Below are 22,356 nucleotides of genomic sequence, written 5' to 3'. Positions count from 1 at the left end.
CAAGTGGGTGTGTGGAGATACACATACATGTGCATGCACTCTGTATGTCAATGTGTGTGTATGTGTGTATAAGCACATTTGTGAGGGAGAGTACGTTGACTTTGTTGTCATGAGATTCAAGAGACTGTAGGTTCACAATCTCAACAGTAAAGGTCAAAGTCATAATAGTAATGTTCTGAGCTAAGAACAAAAACAAAAACAAAAACGAAAACAGAAACACCACACACCACAACTATATTTATTTAAGTAGATAAATCTTGACATTAGAGTGTTGAGGAAAAGGATAGAAATTACAGCTCTACAGAACACTGTAAACTGAAAAATATTTGGTTTAATAATAAACAACACTCTTTTCAGACTGGGGTATTCACTGAAATGTTTTCATCACTTTTTTGAATTCTTGTAATTTTGAGGTTCACATTGTGGTTTGCATTGCATCTGATTCAGTCCCTTGCTGGTTACTTCTGTCTAGACTTATCATCTTTTCTATTTGAAATGTGATGAAGGGCTTTTCTCTGAAAAGGTGGCCCCTCCGATAAAGTAGCTATATGTTTATTTACCCATCTATCCACATATATCTAAGCTCATTCACAATCTGAGAGGAAGAGGGAGAGAGAGAGAAAGAGAAAGAGAGAGAGAGGGAGAACTGCTGACAAGTGTTTAAGGAACAGACCTGTTTTTCCTGAAAACCCAGTGTGTGTGTGTGTGTGTGTGTGTGTTGTGGGTGTGGGTGGTGTGCGTGTGTAAGAGAGTTTCTGAGATCTGTTAATGTGAAAAATAATTATGACATACCAGTGAAATTTAATGGGATTTCTAATGCTACTTACATAAGCAGGCTGAGGCTGACTGATCATGAGTAAAGAGGACTGACTGTTTTATGGTTCCGTATACATTGTCCCTCTAATATGACCTGCTAACCCTCTACCCAACATTTCCCCAATCTTTTTATAACACAAACACTCCTACTCACACCAATAATGGGGAATACCTGTATTTGTCCCCTACTGATTTCCTCCGACTGCGCCTGATACTTATATAAATATCCAAATACCCAGGCATGCGCGCGCGCGCTCACCCACACACACACACACACACACACACGGACAAACACACACGCTGCACTGTAACGCGTCCTTATCCTGGCAATGGAGCGATGAAGGGGGAAAATCGTTAAAACCGTCAGAAAGTCAACGTGTAGGTGGGGTCTTGCTGTAACAAAAGCCAAACCTCTTCCTTGTTTTGTAGTTTAGTCTCAGTGCGCGCGCCAGTGAGAACGTCGGGCTCGTCCACTCCGCTTCGCTTCGCTGCTGCGCGACGCTTCTTGCGCAGCCAATTTCAACTTTATTTTTCTCACTTCGTATCTACTATTTGAATACAAACTTCAACATGTACAGTTCGCAGCGTGCGCTGCACACCATGAGCCGGCGGACCGGCTCACGTAACGACCTCACCGGTGCCAGCTATCCGTATGCTCGGAGCGAGGTGTTGCAGTCTGGTAACGGATACGGACAAGAGTACACAGAGGTCTACACCTTCTCTAGAGGATCCCTGGGCGGAGGACAAATGTATGTATTTCGGTTATTAAGTCAATCAGCATTGCAAACTCTGTTATTACTAATTACTAAAGTACTTCGGCCGAATAAAAGATTACTTCTGTAAGAGACAGGTGTGCTCAGGCCTACAATTAATGTTAAAATAACCCAGTTATTATTATTGTTGTTGTTTGTTTTGGGTTTTTTTTTTTACAACTGAACAAAGTTTGCAATGGTTTCATATAATGTGTTGAAAAGTAAGGGTTTTATTTTAAGGTCCGTCGAACGGTCGTTTTTCAGATGTAGGACAAATCCTAATGTCACGCCCCCCTTGTTGGGTTTCCATGGGACCGAAAGTTTGAGAGACTGTCCGCATAGGCAATTCATTTCATTTTCACAGTCCCGCGAGAGAAGTAGACTGACTGTGTGACATGGCCGTTTCAGTTTTAATAACAGCATAACTGAGGACCGACTCGTAAAAGTAAATATGACGATACGTTTGTGGTCTCACCCGCAAGTTCGCATCCAAACGATATGAATCTAATTGTTCAGCATGTTTTGAATACCAGCTCTAATGCTTCGCGAAAGAATCGTTTTCTTCTAAAGCTCCTGACCGAATCACGACTCGGTTCCGTTTAAATTCGGTCAGCCGACAATGAAAAATAATCTGAAAAGCTAAGGCGTTTCCCTTTCATCCAGCTGAAAATGAAGGTCATGTTGCCAACAACAACAACACGATTCATTCACCGGAATTTGCAGCAAAAATCACAGCACCCCAGCATTGCAATTTTAAGTAAATCCAGTTGCGCCGAATTATTATCAAATAAAACTGAATTATCAGAATGATCGTTAATAATATTTACAATACAGGGGATTTGTCAAAGAAGAGAAAATAAGAATTTTGGACGGAACAAAGTATGCTCCTTGGCACTTGTCTGAGATAAGTTTGTCCTTAAGGCGGTTGTTTGAATGAGACACACAGAGTTCGACTGGATATCAATTGGAGTTTCTATGATCAACTAAGCAGAAGCCTTTTAATGATTTACAACTCACCTGTCTGTCCCTCCAGGTCCTCTTCAACTAGCAACCTTCATCAGAGGGCCGCCTTTCTGCACGAGCAGTGTCAGGATTACCTGCAGAAGGCTGAACACATTCTGCAGGGCGTGAGTATTCAGCACAGCTAAACTACACCACTATTCAGTTCAGAAAATAGCTCAGGGAGTCCTGAACTTACGTATATGTACAGCTGTGTTTGTTTCCTGTGAACACTGACTGCGCTGATCTTATTCACACCTGGATCTTATCACAGTGGACGTGTGGATAGTGACAGGGATTGACTACGTTCATATCTGATAAGAGACCCATACTGGGAATAGTCTAGGATGCATGTAGTCCTGAGAATTTAAGCATTATACCAACAACTAGATGCAAAGCAATTTTGTAGAGGCCTCAACTAGAGAGAAACCTTACTGGCTCTGGATTCCTGTCCTGCTTGAACTAGAAACACGTGACATCACTAAATCAAACCACTTGTTTAGCACAGCCCTGTAACTCTAGTAACTCATTTCCATTTGAATACCATCCGGTTCTTAAACGCCTTTCCTGTAGTGTCATTCTGACGCTGAACAAAAGAAGTATGTTGATTAGTAACTGGTCCTCAAAGCTGGTTTTTACTACTTTTGGGTCATGATATATATTGCCTGGCTCCTGATGACTAGGACACGTTAAACCTGTCATGTAGTCTGATGGAAAAGCTCCCTGGTACAAAAAGGACTTGGTTAGTATTCTCTCTCACAATAGCAACAAGCAGCGTTTGAGAATTTTAAAAGGAGCACCAGACCAGAGGGAAAATAGAATTTGTATTCATGTGCAATCCAACACCTATGCAGAACCAAGAGAGGCAAGGGGGTTGGAATTTAAAACTGGAAGTGAGACATGTTTTGTGAAAAGATTTTTAAAGTATTCATCACGAGATATGGAAAAGGCGTGCTAGATATGTTTGAACCCTTCGAATGAAAATATGACTATACGACTGTGGCATTTCATTTTGCCAAATGTTAATGTTGTGTAGCTTAAAGCCCAGGGGGCAATTCTGTGGTGGTGAAGCTGTGAAACTTATCTGAAGATCCGCTTATTTAATGTAAGAGATATTAATAGTATGTTTTTTCTCTGTGAAGGGATTTTACACCTCTATCACGCAGCTGTCATAAATCTTGAGCATGAGCTGACTCTGGAAATGATTTGGGTTGGACGACTGACTCAGAGCACTTTTATGTCAGACTGCCTGTATCCATTATCTGCTATGACAGTAGAATGCCTTAACGTATTTATTTTTAACAGATCACTGTACATGAACGGGAGCTCAAGACTCCTAAATGATCAATATGAACGGTATGGTTACATTGACTGTGTCCTGTCATTCTCGGCATCTCCTGCAGGGCGGCGACACTCCGCACGCGGCAGCAGAGGCAGAACGATGTATGGTCACATCCAGAGAGTTTATCGAACAGCTCAAGATTCTCGCCTTCGACCTAAGACAGATGGGCCAACCAAATGATAATGTGCTGAGGAGGTATCCCACCCACCCAGCACACACACACACACACACACACACACATACACACATACACACGGACAAACACACACACACACACACACACAAACACAGTGCACCTGCACACAAGCATACGAGTACGTACACATAGACACACGGCAATTACAGAGTATGCAAGCAAACTAAATGCAAACACTTATACACAAACCTGAACTCAAGTACCATTGCAGAGACAGAGTTGTATAGCACAAACTTGTTTTGCTGAGCCGATTCTCTCTCCAGTATGGAACAGTGTCAAGAGCAGCTGAGGGGTCTGCACATGGCTCTTGGTGGCTCCCTGCAGAGGAAGAGAAGCAGCAGGGGAAGCTTCAGCTGGGAGGAACAAAGCAGAAGTTTTGCGGAGGCTTTTGGCTGGATCACACAGCAGAAGGTACGCAGAGAGAACTGAATCTCAACGAGCGGTCCCAAATTCTTTTTCTCAGTGTCACTTATTCACTGAGGCCTCATAAGTTCATCTTGCTGAGAACTATATGTATAGAAAGAATAACCCTGTTTATGAGAGACTGAAAGTGGACACATCAAAACAGTTTCAGCACTGACTTCACTGCGTTTAATTACAGTGTGATAAGGGAAATGGATTCGTAACTTGGGGGTTTTGCTTTTGACACCCAAACATGACGACAGGTCACTTACAGCGTGACCCTGAGCAAAGGACTTGTCATTGCTCCACAGGTTTTTGATTGCTGACCTGAAGAATAAAAATTTTAAACTAATCCTGATAAGGATATTTGCTGAATTAACAAGTATAATGCTCAGCAGTTCAGCAGCTCAGTACTAAATCCTTAATGTTTCACAGCTCATTAATTAAAGTGAGATGACAAAACACTTCTACTAAATGTTTACATATACCAAATGTAAAAATTGGGTACTGCCACCCCAGAAGTCATATCCCCAAGGCATTGCTTCACCATAGTGGAACAAGCTTGAGTGTAATTTAACTGAACGTAAAATGGTGGAATGGAATTTGGCTGCTCTCTTGCTCGCTGCATTTTAACACAGTAAAACCATCCCACTGTAAAAGGGAGGTGGATTTGTGTCCCCTGGAATAACCCTGTCTGGCTTCCACAACACCAAACTGTAGTCTAACCTCACAGTAGAACGGTCAAAAACTTCCAACACTGCTCCACAATTCAAACATTTCAGTTTAACCCTGACTGCCATGCATATGTACACATTCACTCAGCCAGAACCCCATGTGTTGAGCAACAGGGTCATTAACTTAATGTAAAACAGCCTGGTGTTCCTGAGAGTCAAAGATAAAGAGTGTGGGAGTGAGAGAAAGATAAGCAGCTATCTCCATGAGTGGTTTTATGTATTTGTTCTCTTCTCAGGATTTTATGTATTATTATGGTACATAAACAATTTAATTGTATTTTGAAATGTTGTAGATGTTAGGGTTTTGTTGTATGTGCTATTATTGTTGTTACTGTGTATAAAAAGTTAGTGTTCGAAGAGTTAAAGATCAACTTTGCTGCAAAGGGGGAGAAAACTGAGCAAAGAGTGTATGTGTGTGTGTGTGTGTGTGAGAGAGAGAGAGAGAGAGAACAAGATAGAACAAGAGAGAACCAGAGTGAAAGAGAAAATGGATCATTCCAGTTCTTTCCTATCTCTGTTCAGGTTTTAGCTTCTGGAATGCCTCACATAACAGTTAGGCTTTCGCTATAAAAAAGATTTATGGTTGTCAGTGCTTTGAGCTTTCTGTCTCCCTCTAGAGTTTTCACTCAGCGCAGGGCATGGAGACCAGTGTGACACTCATTCATATATGCGGGTTTTTCAACATAAACTAGTTAGTTAAGTCCTTGTCACTTCTTGTGTGTGTGTGTGTGTGTGTGTGTGTGTGTGTATTTGTAGCGTTTAATAGAGACATCGCCATGGGGAGATGACCCAGCCTCCATTGAGCAGCAGATTCTCAGTCACAACAAATACCAGAGCCAAATACAAAGGAGTACGGAAGTGGACAGAGCCCGAGAGGAACTGGTGAATACCACACACACACGAACACACACACGCACACACACACACGAATACATGCAAACATAAAGGACCTCGTTGGAACAGTGCACACTGAAAGTGACATGCACACACCCATATGGCACAGAAACATTGTACACAAACTAAAACAACTTTGTGTGGTCATGTATGTACTTGTACATGTTTGAAATGATCTGTAGCGGTAATTGTTCCTCACTGCTCACTGTAGATCCAGAGAGGAGACAAAGCTAACCTGCATGCACTTGATCAGGAGTGGGACAGCCTACAGGTAAGAAATGAATGTCGATATTCCAAGTTCTTTCGCATTAAAAGCTGACAGATGGTGAGTTGGCAGTCTGCAGGTTTCAGATAACATCAGTACACAACAGGGGAGCTAATATTAATATACATGTGTGTAATATGTGTGTGTGTCTGTCTGTCTGTGTGTGTGTGTGTGTGTGTGTAAAATAACCAGTATCAAGCCTTACAGCCTTATTCAAGTATGTTATCACATCCTGCAGATGTGCTGGATTCCTTTAAATTATGCATATAATTATTGTGTATATTTAGATCAGTGATTTTTTCTTTTCACTCTGGTTCTTTAGAAACTGTCTTTTGCGCGTAGCAGTCAGCTGAGGGAGCTTCAGGGCATCATTGAGGAGATCTCCAGAGAAATCATGTGGGTGAATGACAGAGAGGAAGAGGAGCTGGTGTTTGACTGGGGAAACAAAAACATCGACGTGTATATTCCCCAGAAACAGGAGAGCTACTCAGTAAGAACTCACATGCACACATACACACCAGCACACACACAGAACAGACACTTAGACTTTACATTTACATTTAATCATTTCACAGATGCTTTCGTCTAAAGCAACTTTGTTCAAAGCAACGTTATAAAGATTTTTTTTAAATATACACCTTGTGCCCAAAATATAGTCAAAAAAAGTGATATTAGTTGTAATGAGTTCAGAAAGATTTGAAACAGGTGACTTTTGAGGGTATTTTTTATTTGTCCAGTCTGTCTGAGCTGGTGGAGAGAGACAACTCATTCTGCCATACACATATGCAGGAAAGACATTCACGTCTACACACAAACCCAAAAGAGATCTCTCCTGAGAATACCTGAAATGCCTGAAAAATACCTGAAAAATGGAATTCGTGTTGAAAACAGATTCACAAACGCACTCAAGTACTCATATGCCCTCCAAATATGCTTGGAAAAATATGTTTGCTAGAATGTTGTTTCAATGCATCTGTATTTTTCAGAGGTTGATGAGTGAGCTGGAGCAGAAGGAGAGAGATCTTAATAAACTCAAACTTAAAGTGGATAGCTTGCTCAAGAACAATCACCCTGCTTCTGACAAGATCGAGGTCTGTCTTTTTACTTTTTTAAAATGATTTTGAATAAGATTTTTTAATTTGTACATTTATTGGAGTGATTTATGACAAAAAAATTAAATCTCTCTCTCTCTCTCTTTCTCTCTCTCTCTCTCTCTCTCTCTCAGGCCTACATGGACACTCTGCAGACCCAGTGGAGTTGGCTCCTCCAGATTACAAAATGTATACATGTGCACCTGAAGGAGAATGCAGCTTATAGCCAGGTAACACAAACACAGACACATGCGCGCGCGCACACACACACACACACACACATACATACATACATACATATGCACGAGTGCACACATGCCCACACATGCATATACACATGCACACACACACACACACACACACACAAAATCATACACATACACGCGCACACACACACACATAGTAGCGTGCCGTTTGGCAGTTTCAGTAGAAATGTATGTCTGAACAAAACCCAAGCCTGATAGAATTTATGGCTGAGATCAAAAAGGGCTTTGCAGACCTGACCTGACTCTAATCCTAAGAATGTTTAAAATGTTTAAAAACACTCACTGACTACAGCGAGCAGTCAAGAACGACATTTGTTGTTCGGTGAAATGAAAATAAAGCTCAGTGCTGTCACCTGCATGTCACTATAGTCAGTATGTACTAAATCAATCAGCACTGTGTTATTGTTGTTTATACCAAGCATGACCTGAACCTGTTAGGTCCTGTCAGATTTGGGTGGAGCGCGTACCATCTAACGCACTCACAGACAAAAACAATTAGGAATAACTGTGTCTCTTTCAGTTCTTTAAAGAGGCAAATGAAATATACAGCAAGTTGCAGAAAGATCACGAGGGAATTCGCAAGAAATTCATCTGTGACAAGTCAACATCCTTGCAAAACCTGCTGGAACTTTCCAAGGCACTGGAGGTAACATAGCCCAGTTCCGTGCTCTCCCGTCCTCCTCCCGACACGCAAACGCACACATATATACAAGACCCAACCCCAAAACTTTAACCTTTGATCTTTCTATCTATGTGATTTAGAGAGAGCGTGAGAAGTTGACAGAGCACAAACAGCAGGTCCAGCAACTGGTGAATAAATCGAAAGAGCATCGTAAGACTTAGACCCAGAAACCCAGAGGAAAAGAGCAACAGCCCTGTTATAGTGAGGGCCCTGTGTGAATTTAAACAAGACCAGGTAATATTTTCTCTCTCTCTCTCTCTCTTTCTCTCTCTCTCTCTCTCTTTATGACTCTTCCCCTCTCCTAGTCTTTCAGTAATGTGTGTTTTTCATGTTTAATTTTATTTAGCATTATTTTAATGAAATGTTTCTGTAATAACGGGATCTGGATTGTGACTGAGTGTGTGTGCTTGTGCTTTGAAACAGAAGGTCATCTGTAAAGGGGACGAGGCTATACTGAAAGATAACTCTGAGCGCAGTAAGTGGTTGGTGACTGGACCTGGAGGTCTGGACATGGAAGTGCCTTCTGTCTGTCTGCTGGTGCCCCCACCTAACCCACTGTCTATCAGTGTGGCCGGCAAGTAAGAGCTTTGCGCACACAAACAGACACACACACACGCACACACTCGAGTAAGAACTGTGATGACCACAGACTCACCCACAGACATATGCATAGTCAGAATTGTTTGTTGTGTGACTTTTGCATTGAAGGAATGAGCAGTACTTTGAGGCGATAATGTCAGTCTGGAACCAGCTCTTCATCAACATTAGGAGTCTGATTTCCTGGCAGTACTGCATCCAAGACATCAACCACATCAACTCCCTCACCATCACCATGGTAACCACACTAACACCACACCTGACAAACAATTATATAGCTATAAGTGTCTGCTTTCTAATGTTTTATGTGTCATTGTGTAGTCTTCACATATGTGTGTGTGTGCGTGTGCGTGTGCGCGCGCGCATTTGTTTGTGGTGTGTCTGTTTACAGCTCTCTCGGATGCGTCCGGAGGAGTATCGCAGCATCATTAAGAGTTTGGAAACTCACTATCAGGAGTTCCAGAGACATTGCTTGGGCTCTGAGATGTTTGAAGATGACGACAAGAGAAACATTGAGACTCAGTACCAGGGAGCACAGAAACACTATGAACAGCTGGTTATACAACTGCCAGCTTATAGTGAGTATACACACACTCTCTCTCACACACACATTAAGGCTGCACAGTGACACATGCAAACATAGCTCATCTAGCTACAATCTGACAATAACCATAGTTGTGAGACCATGAAAACCAGCAGCACTTTTGCTGCCACCACTAGATACTACTAAACCCATATGCTAAGGCTAATTATCATTTATACACACACTAAGATTTCTTTTGCCTCAATATTGCAGCTGCACAGGTACCAGTGCAGGTGCAGGTGCAGGTGCCAAAGCAGGTGCAGGTGCAGGTGCCAAAGCAGGTGCAGGTGCAGGTGCCAAAGCAGGTGCAGGTGCAGGTGCAGGCGTCGGCGCCGGCACAGTTGGTACAGGAGCACGTGGTGGCGAAGCAGGTGCAGTCATCAGTGCAGTCTGTGCAAGAACTCGTCGCGACAGATTCGGCGTCGTCTAAGACTAAAACTACAGTCACGGCCTCGTCAACACTGTTGAGTGAACTGCACGTGCTCCGATTGAAGTTAGAGGGGGCGGAGTCAGCTCTCACCACGCACTTACACCTTCCACTGGGCGAAGATGCACCTGCTGAGTGTGCCCAGCATATCACTCAGACACAGGTACATTTTTACTTAGTCACATGAGAGCAGGTAGACACATTCTTATACACCATACAGATTCCTGACAGAAATACATGCAGGTATTGACACGTACATACATTCTACCAAACACACACACTCTCACACATATAGACCCTTGGGTGTACAAATATCGTTTAAAATTATGCTCATGCATGCCCATAGAAATACTTAAACTTACACATAGACACAGTGTTTCACAGACAAACATACATGTGTGCACATATAATCACTCACACAACACTTTACGATCTAACAGGGGAGCCATTGTTCTCTCCCTCTCAGTGTATCAGTGTAATGTGGCATGATTATATATTAAGATGTATGAGAGCTTTAAAGAGATACCTTAAGACATTGAGAAATGGATAATAGTTGACATTTGTGTGTGTGTGTGTGTGTGTGTGTGTGTGTGTGTGTGTGTGTGTGTGTGTGAATGTAGGCGGTGCATAGAGACATCATCTCAATAAGAGAGCAGTTTGTCAGTCTGAGGGAGCGTGTGTTGAGAGAGTTGGAGGGGATGACCGATGTTGATAAGGCCCAGTTCCTGCGCAGCCAACTCGACATAATTGACAAAAAACTCAGCCACCTGGACACCTGTGCTACAGCTTATTCACAGAGGTGCAGTGCATACACACACACAAACACATGCGCACGCGCAGTGACACCTAGTTATGACATCTGCCAGACAGAGCTATCCAATTCTGCCCTCACACATTTGTCATAATTCATGTCTCTCTTTATACAACAATCTCTCTCTCTCTCTCTCACTGTCCGTCATTCTCTTTCAGGTTAAAGGCTGTGTGTTCACTGCTGCAGGCTGAACTTCAGGCTGAGGATGTGGTGAAGGTTTTTGAGGCTCGACTGACTGAGCGAGACACGACCACACTGGACCCAGAAGAGGTCCAGGAATATCAGAATGCTCTAAAGGTAACACAAACACTATGTCATCCCAGAAATTCACACACACACACAGATTTAGAACACATATACAATCAAATGTTTCCCACTTACCCGCACCATCTCTGATGTGCTCTGTTCTCTGTGTGTGATGTAGAAAGATTATGCATTGTGTATGTATGTAAATGTATTATGCATTGTGTATGTATGTAAATGTTATTCGTTATTGGAGTATTAAAACAATTACGTTTTTTCTAATGTCTGTAGAGCATGCGGAGTGAGCTGGAGCAGAAGCAGAGCATTTTGAGCTCTTTGAATACAGAGTTAAGTAAAGCATGTCAGTATAATGATCAGATGGAGAGGAACTGCCACAGATGTGATGTGGACCTGACCCAGCATGCTGAACGGGTGGGCCAGCTCTCAGATCGCTGGGGACGTATTCAGACACAGATAGACAGCAGGCAAGACCCTTGTTTATGTCTGTTCTCTGTCATTACAGTTCTGTTTTTCTCAGACGGCAAGCCAAACACCTTCACATCCCTCAGTTTCTGTCTTTCTCGGAACAAAACACAATGTACTAATGCTTGTAGTAATATGATATTGATCTGTAAAAAGGGAAATTCAGATCATTCTCCGAGTATTCTCATTACATTTAGTAGAAAAGGATAAAAACAATGATGTATAGAAGTGTAGTATACAAATGCAGTATACACCATTGTAATGCTTTTAGAAATTTAATCAGCTAAATTAGATAAGTATAATAAAATAAAATGTTACACTACTATACACAAATAAAGATGAATTCATTACAGTTCTATGCACAATTGCAACAAAAGAAACATCTCGTAGCAGCAGACTGAAAGGATACATTTTGTTAGGATTATGTTGTTATGCCTTTTGTCGGAAAAAAATGGTGTCATCGTTCATTTAGTTGCTTTTCCAATCATCTCTCTCTTTCTCTCTCTCTCCTCACAGGTTGAGGGACCTGGACTCCTACCTGGTGCAGCTGCAGCGGTATTTGAGGTCAAGTTCTGTTCTCAGTGAATGGATCAATGAGACCAGACAGCGTCTAGACGCCCAACAGGCCACCAAAACTGATGACATCGCGGTCCTCATGGAGCACCTCAGCAAGCAAAAGGTAATACCTCTCTAAACACCTGACAATGCACTGGACTCAGTCGATACTGTCTGACAATTTTTCAGTCCGTTCTGTTGTGAATGAACCATTCAGACACATGATCAAGTGATTTTGTCAGTAAATGATTACATCATCAAAATCAGAAACACTTTACTCACCAAACGCATGGGGTACACAGGAAATTAACTTGGCATTCAGCACAAGACAGCATATGTTCAATAACATACTAGATATTTCATATGATCATGGGTTTGGAATGTGTCGGTATAACATAATAGTAATGACGTAGTATATGTATTTACAGTATTGGTTGGACTGGATCATTTTGTGTGTCTGTGTCTTAAGGCATTGAACACTGAGATTAAAGGGAAGAGAGAGGATGTGGAGACTGTACAGAGAGACGGTGATACCTGTGTGAGCGCCATCAAGGTAAAAGTGACACTAAGGATATCTAGGGATCTGTCTTTCACTTTCTCTTTCTCTCTCTCTGTTTTTCCTCTTTCTTTCATTCCCTCTCCTCTCTGTCTGCATGTCTTTATCTCTGTTCTTTAATTAGAACTTCCACTGCTATATGACAACAGTCCTGTTGCTGGCTGGGTGCAGCTTTGACAAAGTATGTACAGATTGCTGTTTTACTATGAATATTAATAGAATACATCTGTGCAGGACTATGAGCTGGAGTTAGCATCTTATAGTGCAGGACTGGAGACTCTGCTCAACATACCCATAAAAAGAACAATGCTACAGTCTCCATCTACTGCAGTTATACAGGAGGTAACACACACACACACACACACACATCCAATTCACTGTCTGTCAGTCTGGCAAACATATGCAGAGTTGTTTGTGTATGATGCACTGTATCATTCCGCATGTCACTCTTTCAGGTTTCCGATCTGCATGCACGTTACATAGAACTGCAGACACGATCCAGCGATTACTACAAATTTTTGACAGTGTCACTAAAGAATATGGAGGAATTGAAGGTAATCAAAGCTATGAAAACATCTCCGTAATATTACCATGGCTATTAAAAACAAATACAAAGAGGAAAATTCCTGACATAGCAACATATAACAGTGCCATCAATAGTGAAGACCCAGCTTATATTGGAACACACCAAGAGTATTCAGCAGTGTTTCAGCAAGTTTTCTCTTCAAATCTCTCAGTTCTGATCCTTAATGATATGGTCTTAAAACTTAAAAGGACTAGGAAGATAAAAGATCCTGTTTCATCATGCATAATAGTTTATATATATTTGTGAATTTACATTTCCAACCCTCGTCCAGGTGCACATCAGGTTCTTCATCAAATGGTTTTGGTTAGAGTTGGTGGCATTAGTAATAGATCGGCTGTCATCAGGCCTCTGTACCTGCTGATGGCCATATTGGGGTGCCTCAGTATTAATGCCGTTCTCTCTCTCTCCCTCTCTGTTACCAATCTTCCTCTTTCCTCTTTCTTCAGATGCGGGGCACCAGGATTGACTTGCTGGAGGAGGAGTTACGTCGTCTGAGAGAAGAAATACAAGACCACACGGCTAAGAATGCATCTCTAAAGGAAGCACTGTCCCAGTATCAGCTGCAGCTGAGTGAGTCACAGCAGCATCTCCTCTCTCTGGAGGAGGTGAAGAGGAGCCAGGCTTTGCAGTGCAGTGCTGCCAGGGATAGCCTGGACTCCTCTCAAACCCAACTTAAGGATCTGACAGCACAGATTCAGCACCTGCAGCTTCTTCTGGAGGAGGAGGAGAGGAGGAGGAAGATCGCAGAGGAGCGTTACGCCAGTCAGCAGGACGAATACGAGGCAACCATGCGGAGGAGACAAAAGGAGCTTGATGAGGCCAACTTCACCAAGATTGAGTTGGATAAGATGGTGTCGGACCGAGCCCGGGATGCCGAGCGTCTGCGGAGGCAGCTGGAGGAGGCGGAGCAGCGTGTGAAGGAGACACAGACAGAGTTGGCTAAGGTAAGGCAACAGCACAGTGTGGAGATGAGGGAGGTGAAAGAAACGTATGAGTCTCAGATCCTCATAACACAGACCAGCATGCAGCGACTTTCAATGCAGCGAGAGGAAGATTCTTCCTCCTTGCGGCAACAATCTGAAAAGTTGGAGGCAGAATGCAGAGATCTCCAAGAGGAGCTGAGGAGGCTGCGTGTCTCTCTCAAGGAAGAGGAGGCACATAGGAGACGCATTGAAGAGGAGGCACAGCTGCAGAGTTCAGTGGTAACAGAAGAGGCCAGGAGGAGACGTGAGCTGGAGTCCCATGTACAGCTACTCCTTAGCCAGAAGAACGAAGAGGAGAACCGGTCGAAGCAGACACAGGAGAGCTCAACACGTGTTCTTCAAGAGAAGAATAGTGAGATCAACCGCTTGACACATGCTCTGGAGGAAGAACTGCGCAGAAGAAGAGCCCTAGAGGCAGAGACTGAGGGTTTGGAGCAAGCCCTAGCCGAACTACGTGCCAAACTCACTTCTTCATCTCAAGAGCTGGTTCAGTTGCGCTCCACCCAACAGGAGCTGAGCCTCCTCCGTGTCGAATTGGAGACTCAAGGAACTGAAAAGGGACGTGCGGAACAAACTATTGCTAGACTGCAAGCCCGAGTCCAGGAGCTGCAGCAGGAGCTGGAGCGACTGGAGGGGGAGTTGGAGCACCAGGGCCGTGTGGCTCAGGAGGAAGCTGCCAAGCGCAGGAGAACTGAAACACAGTTGGAGAAAAGCAGTCAGGCAATGCGAGAATATACCTCCACCATCAACACACTGCGCAAGAGTCTGGAAGAGACCAGTTCCGGCACCCGGGCAGCTGAAGAAGAAATCAGACAGCTGCAAGAGGCATTGGATCGCAGCCGAAAGGAGCACAGCGCAGTGTCTCAGCGTCTGGCTACACTGGAATCAGAAACGAAGACTCTAAGGCTGCAACTGACTCAGGAACAGGGCCGTGTCCGTGAGGCCAACCAGCGTTACGAGACTCTGCATCGTAGCATGGAAGAAAAAACCCGTGCGCTGAATGAGAGCATTGCTGAGGCTAACCGACTGAAGAGCCTGACACAAGAACTCACTAAAGAACGTCTCCATCTTGAGGAAGAGCTGCGGACTGCGAGGCAGGAGCGAGATGAGATCCAGAGTAGCAGGCAGCAAGGAGATGAGGAGGCAGCTGCACAGATTTCAGCTCTCCAACAGCAGCTCCAGGACAGCCAACGCACCACTGCTGAGCATGACGGCCTCATCAAACAGCTCTCTCAGGAAAGAGAGAAACTGCGGTTGGAGATACAGAAGATACAAAAACAAACCAGTGAGGTATTAGGCTCAGAGCTTCTAGGACTTTCAGATTTTTCTTCCTCAGGACGTTGCTCTTTAGCTACAGCTCGCTGCCTGCTTTTCAATCTCACTGCATGCTGGACAGAAGCCATGCTTTCTTACTTCTTGCCTTGATTGCCACAACTCATCTTCGTTGTGCACGCTGGCTTCTTTTTGCTTTTGTTGATTGTAGCTCAGGCTGCAATTCTGAGGGTGAATCCAAAGAAATCACCTGCCATCCTCATCAATCTCTCTGCCTCAGTCTCCTGCCTGCTTTAGACAGCCTGTTTCTCTGTGCTCTGTGCCAAATGCTGCATGCTTTTTAGTTTCTGATCACAGCATCTGAAATGATAATCAAGTGCTGCTGCCATGCATATCACTTGCTTTCTGACTGAAATATTGTCTTTGTGTGATTTGTGTGCAAATTCCAAGTAGATTTCATTCATTACTTCCTTTAGATTTCTTTAGTTTGGGATGGAATCATAGATATTTGGTGCAATAGTTGTTTAGATAAATAATAATGTGACTTGTAGGCCATGTCAATGTTTTTCTGTTTCTCTGTCACGGATGCAACGGTACATGGTATGTTGTCGAACCGTTTGGTACGCCCCCCAACGGTTCAGTATGCACATGGGAACCGCAGCATTATGAAATGCCTTTCATTTTCCTATGATTTCCAAAACTTGCTTACTGCGCTGCAGACTACACACACATTGTACATTCAAATCCACAGAACATCTCTTGAGCCTGTAAGAATTTCCTTGGAGCCTAGCAGTGCTCTGTATGCAAATACGAACTAGAGAAGAGAGGGAAGCCTAAAAACAAATGTTCTCTCTGCTCCAACGTGACAATGGCGAGTGCTAGCAAGACAGAGAGAAGCAAATTTGATGTGGCACTGCTGTCTTTCAAATCTATGATGGAGTATTAGGGCCACATTGAGGGAGAAAAAAAGATTTCAAGAAGAAGGTCATAATATTACGAGAATAAAGTCAAAATTGAAAAAAAAAAGTCATCAAATTATCAAAATAAAGACATAACATTTCAAAAAAAAAAAAGCCGTAATGTTATGAGAATAAAGTCGTAGTTTTACAATAAAAAATAATAATATTACAAGAACAAAATCGTAAAATCATAATTTTTATGAAAATACATTACCAGCAACCAACAAAACAGGTGAGGACAGACAGTGGCAGCATTATTTGTGAAACCTCTACTGAAATGTAACTTCAAGATGCTCCACGTTCCTCATTTTAACATAGCCGCTCTCCTGATATTTCCCCTTTATAATAACATGTAGCCTAAAATTATGACAGTATTCTCGTAATATCCCAACTTTTTCTCGTAAAATTACGCCTCCGTTTTTGTACTATTACGACCTTATTCTCGAAATCTCAGTAGATAGATATTTTATTGATCCTGAAGGAAATCTTGGAATGTTTTATCCTCATTGTGGCCCTAATACTCCATTGTACAAATCTGCTGTGTGGGAACATTTTGGATTCAGCGTTCAAATCAATGATGAGAGAAAGAAGAACGTAAAGAAATTACAGTCTGCAAGCATTGCTTTGCCACTGTCAGCCTAGTCAGTTATGCTGCCATTTTTCTGAATGCAAAATTTTATTTGCCAGTAGGCAAAATAAAGAGTTCACTGTTTAAAGGGTGATGTGTTTCTATTTTTTTCTTTAGTGTAAAGATACTGAAACTGTACCGTTACCATAGCCCGAGAAAACGTGATACATACCCAACCATGGGCGCACTGTACCATTGCATCCCTGTTCTTTGTTATGCATTTGTATTCTTGTTTCTGTGAAACAGATCATGTTCAGTGTTGATATGTACACTCTGTTTACATGTTTGTGCACGTGTGTGTGTGTCTGTGTGGGGTGACTATTGACCCAATATATCTCTCGTTTTAGTGGATTCAGTTCTATGAAGTTGTGAATAATTTCTAAAAAAATACATTGACACTAATACTGTTTACATCTCTCTTCCCCTCATCCTTTTTCCTTCTTTCTAGACATCTTCCACAATTCAGACTTACCAGTCCCAATGCAGCGAGCTGCAGCAAGAGCGAGATGCTCTAATGAAGAAGATAAAGGCAATGGAACAAGATCTGGCTCGTTTACAGAAGCTGCAGGAGGAGCTAACAAGCATCAAACTGTCACTGGAGTCAGAGCTACGTCTCAAACAGCGTCTCCAGGAAGAGAACGAGAAGATCAGAAAAGAGTCTGGCCAATGGAGAAGCCAGTACGAGTCACAGGAGAGCCATGTACGGCAGCTAGACTCAGATCGCTCCCGTTTGGAGCGTGAGCGTGACACCCTGAGGTATGAGTTAGAGCAGTTGCAGCTGAAGTTGAAGGAGATAGATCAGCGCTACAAGCTGCAACTACAGAGCATGCAGCAGGAGTACACTGAGCTCAAAGCTCTCAGAGACTCACTGCAGCAGGAGCTTTTGAGCCTACAGCAACAACCTGACACCTGCAGTAGATTCACACAGACAGAGACCACTGTCGACCCATCCACACTGGTCTTTGAAGGTGTGCGCAAGACGGTCACTGCCCAGCAACTGCGTGACTGTGGCGTTATTAACCAGGTGACTTTTGATCAGCTTCTGAATGGGAAACGAAGTGTTCCAGAAGTGGCAGTTGACATCAGACTAAGCCTAAAAGGTACTGGGGTCATTGCAGGAGTGGCTACTGGTCCTCAGGGTAGGATGCCAATTACAGAGGCGAAGAGAGAAAACATTCTCAGTGAAGATGTTGCTGTCATGCTGCTGGAGGCTCAGGCTGCCACAGGCCACATAATTGACCCCAGAGCCAATGTGAGAATGACTGTTGATGAGGCATGCTCTTGTGGGATGGTGGACGATAAGGACAAAGAGCGACTACTTGTTGCAGAGGCAGCCTGTGTTGGCTTTAGAGATCCAAGTACAGCAAAGCCACTGTCAGTGGGCCAAGCCATGCGTAAAGGGCTGATAGATCAGGGAACCACTCTGAGGCTGCTTCAGGCTCAAGAGGCTGTAGGAGGTATGCTTGACCCAGTCCTCAGTGTATATCTCCCTAAAGATGTTGCTATGGATCGTGATCTAATTGATGATGTCCTTTACCAAGCCCTAAATGGAAAACCAGAGTGCTACATTGACCCAGGTACTCATCTGGGGGCAAGCTATGTTACCCTTAAGAAGCAATGCAAGACCGACCCCACCACAGGTCTTTTGCTATTGCCAGCTCCAGAGAAACCTATGATGGTGCAGGGACTGAGGGATAAGGTCCCTGTCACAGACCTTGTAGATGCCAAACTACTGGAGCGCTCAGATCTTGAACAACTTAAAGAGGGCAAGTTGACCAGCCAAGACATTGAGCATAGACTGAGGGCTTATTTGCGTGGATCCACCTGTATTGCTGGTGTCTTTGATGAGGCAAATGACCGCACATTGCCCATCTACCAGGCCATGAAGGATGGGCTTCTTCGGCCAGGCACCACTATGGAGCTACTGGAGGCCCAGGCTGCCTCAGGCTTCATGATTGACCCTGTCAACAACCAGTATCTAACAGTTGAAGAGGCATGTAAGAAGGGTTTGGTGGGCATAGAGTTCAAAGACAAGCTAGTTTCTGCTGAGAGAGCTGTCACTGGTTACAAAGACCCTGGCACAGAGAAAGTAATTTCCCTCTTCCAAGCCATTGAACGTGGTTTGATTGAAAAGGGCCATGGCATCCGCCTTCTGGAGGCTCAAATAGCTAGTGGTGGAATCATCGATCCCAAACAGAGTCACCGCATTGATGTAGATGTGGCTTATCAGAGGGGCTACTTTGGCAAAGAGATGAATCAAATCTTGAAGGACGAGGGAGATGACACTAAGGGTTTCTTTGACCCAAACACACAGGAGAATCTTACTTACCTACAGCTGAAGGGTCGCTGCATCACGGACAAGGAAACAGGACTGGTGCTCCTGCCACTCTATGACAAAAGGAAACAAGCACAGCAGCAGACACAGAAAAACACACTAAGGAAGAGAAGGGTAGTGATTGTTGATCCAGATACCAATAAGGAGATGACAGTACATGAGGCATATGAGAGGCAGCTGATAGACTATGAAACATACATGGAGCTTTCTCAACAAGAGTGTGAATGGGAGGAAATCACCATCACCACTTCAGATGGTTCCACCCGGCTGGTAATTGTGGACAGGAAGACAGGCATCCAGTATGACCTGCAGCAGCTGCTGGAAAAGGGTGTGATTGATCAAGACACTTTACAGAGGTACAGCTCAAAAGCCCTCACACTGACGGAGTTTGCTGATATCATAACCAGCAAGAGCAAGCCCCAGACCCAGCCCCTCAGCTCTCACACACCTTCATCCACAACCTCGTTTTCATCACAGACGTCAGTCAAAACCGAAAAGGTGACAACAGTTGGGAGCACTCCCCCACAGCAAACTCCACCCTCACCAAATACTCTGAAGCACATCGCAAGCGTGTCCATCACACTGGCAGCACCTAAGGACACAACTGACGAACAAAGTCCTGTGGGGGCAGTCTTTCACATAGAGACGATGGAAAAGATTAGCGTGTTTGAGGCACTAAGACGTGGCATCGTTGACTCCATCACGGCCCAGAGACTGTTGGAGGCACAGGCCTGCACTGGTGGTATTGTGAATCCAGAAAATGGCCGTCGGGTCTCAATCCAGGAGGCAACCCGGCTTGGCATCCTAGATAATGAGATGGCCAACCGGCTAAAAGCATCTCAGAAGGCCTACATTGGTTTTGAGGATGTCAAGTCAAAACGGAGGATGTCTGCAGCTGAGGCTGTAAAAGAGAAATGGTTGCCGTATGAGGCTGGACAGCGTTTCCTAGAGTTCCAGTTTCTCACTGGAGGGCTGTTTGATCCTGAGCACGGCTGCAGACGCACACTTGAGGAAGCTGTACGCCTGGGCTGGTTGGATGGTCGGGCAGCGCAGAAGCTCCAGGATACCAAGCACCACCCTAAGACACTGACCTGCCCTAAAACCAAGCTGAGGATCTCATACCGTGAGGCACTGCAAGGCTCCATGGTGGAGGAAAAAACCGGGATCCGAATGCTCCCTGGAGCCACCACTTCCTCGTGTGGCATAAGCAGCCCCTACAACTCCTCATCTGCTCCTGGCTCTGCCTCAGGGTCACGTACAGGATCACGGAGAGGCAGCGTTGACCTCACATTCTCATCCTCTTCACTCTCCAGATATAGCAGCTTCAGCTACAATAGAACCTCCTTTAGCTCAAGTTCTTTGTCTTAGAGCAAAAAAAACTACAACATTACTACATCACTGAACAAAACAATTTTACAATCTTGTCATTTTAAATAACATACATTTAGGTCAATACTTTGAAAGTACTTAACACTTCATCACCTTATCCATGTTACATTACTAATTACATTCATCATTCATAAATAATACTCTCACACCATCAGCTTAAGTAACACATTTGATCCCACACTACATGCTATCATCTTAGCCATGTCATATTACTGAATGATTGATCAGTCATTATAGGTCAATACTCTTAATCCACATAACATGCCATTGTCTTGGCCATGTCATAATTTTATATCATACATTGGTTATAATTAACACTCTCATACCATTGATTTAAGTCAACACTAGCACACTGTCTAACACCACTTCCATCTTAATAATGTCATATTTGAGTTGTTACTTTAAAAAAGAGTGAGATCATTGTCCCTAAAGATTCATAATCATTTTTGAACATTTTACTATGATACCAAAAATGTTTTAAATAAGTATTTTTTATCTGCATACATTAAAATTTATTAAACTAATGTAACCTTATTAAAGTGATGACATAACTTTGTGTCCTTTCATTTTGGTGGTTTAGTGCAGTGACCACGTGTCATTGTATTTGACTGGAATATTTAACATGTGAATGAATAGGTGTGAGGGCAGATGTAATGCTGATTACAAATCCTTTTTTTCTATTATTTTGAAGAGATTGAATATACTTTTGGGGTATGCTGTTATTTGATGTTGCTTTAAAAACTAAGGTACCTTTTTTCATTCACAGTTTAAGTGAGAAATATTGCAATGCTTTTATATTACTAGTAGATTTTATAACAGTGTTTCTATGCTGCTTTGCATTCTACATATTATGACTGTCTTACTGTTTGTTTGAATCAACTGTTTGAATTAACCCTCTTCTCAAAAATAAAATCAGATGCAGTCATCGCATTCTGGTTCTCATGTGGTCTTTATAAATCAAGATTTACTCAGGCAAGTTTGAGCACCATGTTCGCTAAATTAAGTTCATGAGAGAGAGAGAATTATTTTCTTTTAATAAACTAATAAATAGGCTAAAATAGTTGTTATAATCTACCTTTCAAAGTAGTTATCCGAATGGCCTTGAGAAAGTAACCACTTTTGTAGGCCTATTCGCAGTCAAGCCCGTGGACATACAGATTTCAGCCAAAACATTACAGGAGCCCAAAGGTTCAGCCTGAAAATCCCTAAACCTAACTGTAGAACAACTGAACTGTAGTGAGATGCAGCCTTTCAAATTATGAGTAAACCGATCGAATTGTATGTGGTGCTCATTTACAATGAGACTGTTTTAGGATTATATGCGGAGAAAACATGCATCTATGAGAGAGTCTGAGGTAAACTGAACAGCTTTCACCTAATTCCCTCGAGTACACATTGGCGAATTTACATAAGACTCCAGTATGTCGCAAACCCTGCGGTTCGAGGGTATGATCTTCACGGACAGCCTGCTCGATTAATCGGGAAGGGTACGCCTCCTGCTGGCTTTGGT

General features: G+C 43.2%; 1 protein-coding gene across 1 annotated transcript; it reads left to right on the top strand.

Moving 5' to 3' along the window:
• Positions 1 to 1,281: 1,281 nt before the first annotated feature.
• On the top strand, positions 1,282 to 21,720 carry dspb (desmoplakin b). Its single transcript, XM_030770654.1, is given in 25 exon segments — positions 1,282 to 1,565; positions 2,602 to 2,695; positions 3,971 to 4,104; positions 4,369 to 4,516; positions 5,998 to 6,123; positions 6,347 to 6,406; positions 6,723 to 6,890; positions 7,387 to 7,491; positions 7,626 to 7,721; positions 8,278 to 8,403; positions 8,520 to 8,585; positions 8,587 to 8,673; positions 8,863 to 9,017; positions 9,148 to 9,274; positions 9,428 to 9,614; positions 10,034 to 10,209; positions 10,667 to 10,845; positions 11,016 to 11,154; positions 11,392 to 11,585; positions 12,100 to 12,262; positions 12,608 to 12,691; positions 12,929 to 13,036; positions 13,150 to 13,248; positions 13,727 to 15,553; positions 17,571 to 21,720. Coding segments are annotated over 25 exon segments (8,082 nt in total). The 5' UTR covers positions 1,282 to 1,386; the 3' UTR covers positions 20,826 to 21,720.
• The last annotated feature ends 636 nt before the right edge of the window (positions 21,721 to 22,356 follow it).

The sequence above is a fragment of the Chanos chanos genome, chromosome 4 (genome assembly GCF_902362185.1).
Source record: "Chanos chanos chromosome 4, fChaCha1.1, whole genome shotgun sequence".
Taxonomy (NCBI): Eukaryota; Metazoa; Chordata; class Actinopteri; order Gonorynchiformes; family Chanidae; genus Chanos; species Chanos chanos.
This window is presented reverse-complemented; position numbering and strand designations above follow the sequence as displayed.